This window comes from Vulpes lagopus, chromosome 17, assembly GCF_018345385.1.
Source record: "Vulpes lagopus strain Blue_001 chromosome 17, ASM1834538v1, whole genome shotgun sequence".
Lineage (NCBI taxonomy): Eukaryota > Metazoa > Chordata > Mammalia > Carnivora > Canidae > Vulpes > Vulpes lagopus.
The window spans coordinates 36,117,156-36,124,184 of NC_054840.1; the positions used below are offsets into that span (position 1 = coordinate 36,117,156).

Genomic DNA, 7,029 nt, shown 5'->3' on the forward strand with positions numbered 1-7,029 from the left:
CCCCTCCTGTCACCATGGGGTTTTCAGTGCCCTGCCAGGCATATCACGCCGGCCTGCTGGAAACACTCAGGGGGAGGTGATGACTTTGCAAACAGGAGCTCGAGCACCAGCCTGCTGGACGTTGGAATTCCTGCAGGTGTTTCCAGAACATCAGAGCTGAGGTGGGGGAAAGAAAACAAGGGCCCGTCTTAGTTCTGTGGACTCATAGGACCAGTTAGAAGTATGATGCTCACGTCTGCGGATGTGTGCATGTGTGCTTTGATCCAGGTGTACGGCCTCTACCTCGGTGGGTCACTGAGTGGGCAGGGTACTTGCCATGTCACGCGTGGTGGCCGCCGTGACCTGTAAGCATGGCTTGCTCTGAGCTCCTTCACATTAAATGTCATGTGGATGCTGCACTTGCATTGGGGATGGGACCACTTTGTGTGAGCCCTGGGCAGCCTCTGTACACAGTTCCTGTCCACAGGCCGGGCCTTGTCTCCAGGGAGGAGGGCAGGGACGTAACTCAGGGACACCGAGGCTCGCTGCCCAGCGGTGGGGGCGGGGTGGGGGGGGGGGCCCACCAGCGTCTCCAGTGCCACCTCCAGCATCGCTGTCCCTCTCTGTCTCTCTAGCAGCACAGCGGCATGAAGTTGTCCATGAAAGGCTCGCACAACCACAGCCAGGGGGGCACGTACGGCTCTGTTGGCAGCGGAGGCGTGCGGCCCCCGGTGGGCAACCGTGGACACCACCAGTACAACCGCACCGGCTGGAGGAGGAAAAAACACACACACACGAGGGACAGCCTGCCCGTCAGTCTGAGCAGATAATGGCCCCTGAGGGCGCCGCCCGGCCCCCCGCTCTTCCACAGACTAGCGCCCCGCCGGGACCTGAGACCAGCATCCAGCACGTGGGCCCGGGCCCCGGGGGCCGCCCACCGCTGATCACTCTGCATGTTCCTTGTGTGGTGGTCACGTCCATCTTAAAGAACAGCTCCTTGTGCTCATCTGTGAAGCCTTATTAAACATGGACGCAGTTTTCTGCCTTCCCGGATCCTTCCTCCGTGCCCGGTCAGGTCTGGACCGGGAACCGCAGGGATGGGACGCAGGCCTCGGCGCTTCTCAGCAGCCAGTCTGGTTCCTTCGCGGTTTGGGTGTTTTCGTGTCACGTCCGCCAGAGCAACAGAGATCAGCCCCCGTTCTCGTTCCTTCCCCAGCGGGTAGGGTTGGGAGGTCGCCATTGTGTCACTGCCCTCACGTTTTGTTTCAGATTTCAGAACTGTTTTTCTATGTAAATATTGAAAACTTATGGTTTGTGCAATATCAGATATTTTTATTTAATTCATATTTTCACATAAGTTATATTTAAGGGAGGAGGTTTTTTAAACAAGCTTAGATCCTTTCCCGAGTCGCATTTTCTAAGTTGGGTTCATCGTGTCGGCTGGTTGAGGAGCACCGCTACCAACACCGTGAGTGACGGGCTCGGGGTTTATTTTTGTGTTTTTCCTGTGGTCAGACACAAGGCCTCCGAGTTCGTGGCGGGGGGGGGCGGGGGGCGCTTCCTTGCAGGGGGCTCGGCTCCCCGGCCTTCTGGCCAGCTGCCCGCGGCCCTGCCGGCCGGCCTGTCTGCTGTCTCGCTCTGACCGCAGAGCTTTCACGTTTTGGTTTTCGGTTCTTTTAAAGTAGACAACAAATCCAGCGTTTAAAGTGCCAGAAGTATAACTTTCTAAGGGGACGAAGGGTTGTCGCATTATAAAATCTTAAAAAAAACAAAAAACAAAAAACAAAAATGTGAAGTTGAAGTGCTCAGTCCGTGTCAGTCACAGAGCCTGTTGTAAGGACGAGGCCGGTGAGTACCCGTCCGGACAAGGGCGCCCAGATTTAGGAATGTGGAGAAAGGAATTATGTTGATTCCGTTGAGGAATCTGTATAGCAGTGTGTGTTCGTTCTGTTAAGAGCAAATCTACGAGAAGTACTTCAGCTGCTCATTGCACCGGGGGGAGTATTTTTACCGTATGGCAGGAGAGCACAGCCCAGGGATGGGCCGGGGCAGCTGGCGCCCGACCGCAGAGGCGTACAGGAATACTATGCAAGTGTAGTCCGCCATGACAACCACTGTCTTTGTTACCTTTTTTTGAACAAGAATATATCCATCCTGCCTAACCCTGAGTTTTTGGAGCACCACAGTTGTCCTGGGTGTGAGTTGCATCTCATAGGTCATCTGACTCCCCATTTTTGAAATGGGGGGTTCTGGCCCTGCTGAACACTACAGGTAGGTCGGTCTTTGAAGTCCACCAGTGGAGAGTGTCGCGTTGAGAGACTGAACTACCATGACGCCTGGTTGATGTGCAGAGTGGGGAGCTCTGGAGTGCGGACTGAGGGCCAGGTCCAGCCAGGACGCCTCTGACGTGCCCGTGGCTGGCCTCCGCCCCGGGACCGGTCCCCCGGCGCCGTTGGGAGCTGCGAGCTGTGGCTGCGGGTTCTCCAGGGGCATTCCAGAATAGAGTAGCACATGTTGTCTGCAGTTCTTGATTGAAAGTTATCAAAAATATTTAAAGATATTTAAATTGTGAATCTATTGATAAAGAAATATTTATAAAAACTGATACGTAGGCCTGTACTAATCTCCACACATTAGCAATATTGACTCACCCTACATTAAGGAACCCCCTGCGGGGCGAGTGTCCCGTGGGGTGTGCATTTTAAAGCTTGATTCACAGACACAGGCGCCATGCTCCATCCCCGTCATGGTGAACCGAATGAATTGGCCTGGCTACCACTGTGGTCACGCACTACAGGTTGAACAAAACGATATCATGTTTCGATTTTTTTTGTGTGTGTAGACAACAATGTGGAAGCTAAAATTGACATATTTTTATGTAAAGTTTTTCTATTCTTTGATTTTTAATAAACTTTGGAAACCAGGTGGTGTTTGGAGTGTGTGCTTTCCTTTCAAGGGGAAGGGCAGCTTCTACCATTTAATGTTCTTGAACCTTCTAAATAGAGCCGTGAAAAGTAATGTTACGGTCGGCTTAGGAAATTCAGGATCTAGCTGAGGTTGCGGACTTTGTACAGAAGAATTACAGCTGACACCCCTTGTTTGCCCTCACGTTCTGTGCCCCGGGGGGTCACTCACATCACTGACGTGACAATATTGATGTGCCGTTCCTGAGAAGCCAGCTGCGGGATACTGTGCACCAGTGAGACTCTCCAGGGAAACCGTGCCTCTACATCTGGCTTACATCAAATTAGATCACTTAAAAATAACAAAAACTTTTTTTTTTTTGTTTGAGAGACGGAGAGCGTGGGCGGGGGAGACACGGACACCCTGCTGAGCAGGGAGCCTGATCGGGGGCTTGATCCGAGGACCCTGAGTTGATGACCTGAGCTGAAGGCAGACACTTCACGACAGCCACCCAGGCGCCCCTGAGAGTAACCCATTGTAAACAGCCAAGCAATCAAAAGTAGCTTAGAATGTAACATATTTAGAATTTGTGAGGAAGTATCTAAAAACTCACAGAGCAGTGAGTGATGGGAGGACATGCCGGCTGCCCAGAGTGTGTGCTGGAATGCTCCACCACGGAGCCTGGGACAACCCTTGTTCATCTGCTTCTGCAAGGGTGTTGGGGGTGCTCCTAGCAGGTGCTGCCCTGAGGACACAAGGCCCTTTCCACAAAGACAGGGCTGCCGAAGACCCCACAGAGCAGGAAACAAATGTGCCAGGTGTCAGTGCTGTGAACAGTGTTGGAGGCAGAGTGACAGAGTGTCTACGGGTAGGACACTGGAAAGGCCTTGAGCTGGAGCTGAGTGGCCCACGGGAGCTGGCACGGTGGTGGCACAGCAACGAGGCCCGGTGGCCGGGAGCAGGTGCAGAAGCAGAGGCTGGAGGGAGGTGAGCCGGGATGGGAAAGCAGGGGGCTTCTATGTCCCCATGGCCACTTATGGGAGGATGGCCTGTTGGCGGGTGGTCCTGGGGAGCAGCGACTGCCACGAGAGGGCCCTGGTGGGCTGGGGCTGCCAAGGCCCTCTGATGGGCTGGCCAGGTGGGAGGGCAGTGGCCCGGGCCCCGGTGGCTGGCGGCCCACAGCCCTCTGAATGGCACCACGTGCAGGAGCCCCAGGCCTCCAGAAGGAGTCCATTGAGTAGGTAAGTCACACCTGTGAGCTGGAGCCCCAGGGAGGGGGAGACCGCATTACCTGCAGTGTCACCCCATCTGCTCAGGGGAGGTGAGAGGGGCGGCAGTGTCCCTGTGTTCCCGCTGGACTGTCGGGAGGGGCCCAGCATGGCCGCTCGCCGCTCACGCCGCCCATGCTCAGCTTCAGGTTGGTCACCTGCAGATCGCAGCGATCCCCAGCCACGGGGGATCCGAGGGTTTGGCCGCGGCCCGGGGACGTCCTAGCAGCTTGATCCTGGGCCTGGGCGCCAAGCTGCAGGGGCACGCGGGAAGTGGTGACGTCCCAGCGTGGACAGGCCAGTGCACGTGTGCACATTTATGCTTCAGTCGCCCTGTGATGGCCTCACTGGAGCCTCGACGAGTGTGTAGTGCGTCCTTGGAGCGTCCAACCTGCGAAGCCCGGGCCAGTCCTCAGGTAACTTGGATGAGCGCGGGGAGCTGATGGAGGCAGGGACGCGGCTGCTGAATATCCCGCGCTCGGGCTCGTTCTCTATCACCAACGGCTCGGAAACAGGCTTCGGGTTGTTTCTGCAGCTCCCGGGGCTGGGCAGTTTGTGAGCGACTGGCCACGGGGGCCCTTGGACTGAGCTCGTCCCGCCAGTCTCCCAGCGTCACTGGGCCCTGCAGCTGGGCCCGCCGGGACTTCCCAGGCCCCGGGGCGCAGTCCAGGCCACATCAGTAAGGCCGGCCGGGATTCTCCCACACGCCGTGCTCAGCATCCGCACCCTCTGAACAGCGGAAGCACCAGCAGTGCTGAAGGCCATACAGAGGCCCTCTGGCGGGTCACTTACAGTTTGGAAACCAGTGTGTGACCCGAGGCAGATTTGGGTCCTGCCTGCCTGTGTTTGCAGAGTATCTTCGTGGTGATGACTGAGTGGCTATGGCAGGTGGCAGGTGTGAGAGACCCTGAAAGGTGGCCGGGCTCCAGAGCCTGGGGGGCAGCCCTGCCTGGGCGAGGACACCCCAGCCCCCCGACGGGAGCGGTGCCCCAGGGCCAGGCGTGCGGCACCCCTGGAGCCCCCAAGCCGGGACCAGAGTGAGAGCGGGCATCCTGACTGCGGAGGGTGGGGGGCCTGGAGCCTGACACCCCCTCTGGTTCTCTGATGATGTGAGAACAGCTGCTCATTTTGGGTGGAAAATCTTCACTTTACATTACTATTGAGCCTGTTCACTGCTCCCCACAGAGCAGCCCACTGGGCAGCAGAAATTGCTCGGCCCAGCATGCAGGGTAAGGAATCCAGGGGCCACGCTGGGCCTGGGCCATCGCATGGGATGTGAGCTAATGACGTCAGGGCCCGGCAGACGGGTAGCGCTGTGGTTTGCACACCACCACCACTACCACCAGGGCGCGGGTGTCCTTCCCAGCTCCAGAGGGATGCACCAAGGCCCAGAGCGGAGCATCCTCTGCTAGCAGCTCTGTGAGAGAAACTCAGGTGGGCAGAGCCCACAGAGCCTGGCCCTTGGAGAAGCATCTGCGTGGTCAGGGTATCATGAACGGTGCTGAATTCTTTCTTGAGTTTGTAGAACAAAGAGCGGTTGGGGTGTTTTGGGCTGGCCTCCCTCCCTCTCCGTGTCCTCAGTTTTCAGCTCAATGCAGTTTTATTTTATTTTTTTTTTTGTTATTTTTTAAAAAAATGCTGTAGCCACTTTTTTTTTTTTTTTAAGATTTATTTATTTATTCATGAGAGACACACAGAGAGAGACAGACACAGGCAGAGGGAGAAGCAGGCTCCCATGAGGAGCCTGACATGGGACTTGATCCCAGGACCCCAGGGTCATGCTCTGAGCCGCAGGCAGATGCTCAACCGCTGAGCCACCCAGGGATGCAGAGTATAGAGGACCCCAGGGATAGGTCTGGTGCAGGGAGGGGGTCCTGCCCGAGTTTGATCTGCACCTGTGCGTGCCGTGCCAGGTGGAGCAGAGTGATGCTGGCCGTCCTTGGGGGTGACTCCATCCTCCTCGATTTCCACCCTCCCTTTTGGGACTGGCCCCTTCGTCCATGTCAGGTGGGGCCCTTCTCCCCCCAGAGCCACCTGGAGGGGGCCAGAGGATCGTTTTCCTCTCTTCTAATGTCAGGTCCTGGAATCCTCACTGGTCAGTAGTTAATCAGCTATTTCTGACATCTGCTCTGTCATGGTCAGAAACATGTGGATCGTCTTTCCTCCGTACAGATCGTGAGCCCTCTGGAGTGTGTACGTGTGCCTGTGCGTGGTGTTCCTCCCGGGTCAGCTCCGTGCTGGACCCCTTCCCCTGTCCTGCTACCACGTGTCACAGAAAATCTGCAACAAACAGCAGAACTTGAGTGAAGGAAAAACATGTTTTCACGTTAAGAAGAACAGCCGCAAATCGGTTAAGACTCAAGGTATCTTTTTTTCTGTAGGAAACTTGGGACCTGGATACGTACCAGACTTTTTAAATATCAAGTCCTCCTTGCAGGCTGTGGCTGGAGGGTTGTGTGTGGTGCTGTGATCGTGAGCCTGCCAGCTGTCAGCCCAGGAAGGGGGAAGGCTGAAGCCACAGCAAAGCCCCATCATTGCCAACATTTTGTTTTGTTGTTTGGCGTTATCCTGGCTCCCTGGTGTCCTGTGTCCTGCCTGGATGGGGCGCATCTACTGACGAGTCCGTCCCCTACCCCGCAGCGGGCCCACCTCCCTCCCTGCTGCTGCCTGCCCGGGGAGGGACAGTGCCATCCCACTGGGGTCCTACAGCCGGTGCCCCTGGGCCCTTCCAGAGGGAAGTTCTGACTGTGGGAGCGGCTCAGCGCAGGGAAGAGAGGGGGCGCTCCTGCCTCACCACTGGGTTCCTCAGCCCTGCGAACCTCTTCCCCGTCCCCACCGCCCCTTCCCTTCCTCCGCAGAGCTCACACACCTGCACATC

General features: G+C 56.7%; 1 protein-coding gene across 4 annotated transcripts in view; it reads left to right on the plus strand.

Moving 5' to 3' along the window:
• Positions 1-1,483, plus strand: part of TENT4A (terminal nucleotidyltransferase 4A) — a 42,339-nt gene extending 40,856 nt beyond the window's left edge. For 2 of the 4 annotated variants that reach the window (XM_041731748.1, XM_041731750.1), the window contains exon 13: positions 615-1,483. In XM_041731748.1, coding sequence (XP_041587682.1) covers positions 615-809 — 195 coding nt within the window. In that variant the 3' untranslated portion in view covers positions 810-1,483. The remainder of the gene's footprint in view (positions 1-614) is intronic. The other 2 variants (XM_041731749.1, XM_041731751.1) reach the window with 1 other exon arrangement.
• The last annotated feature ends 5,546 nt before the right edge of the window (positions 1,484-7,029 follow it).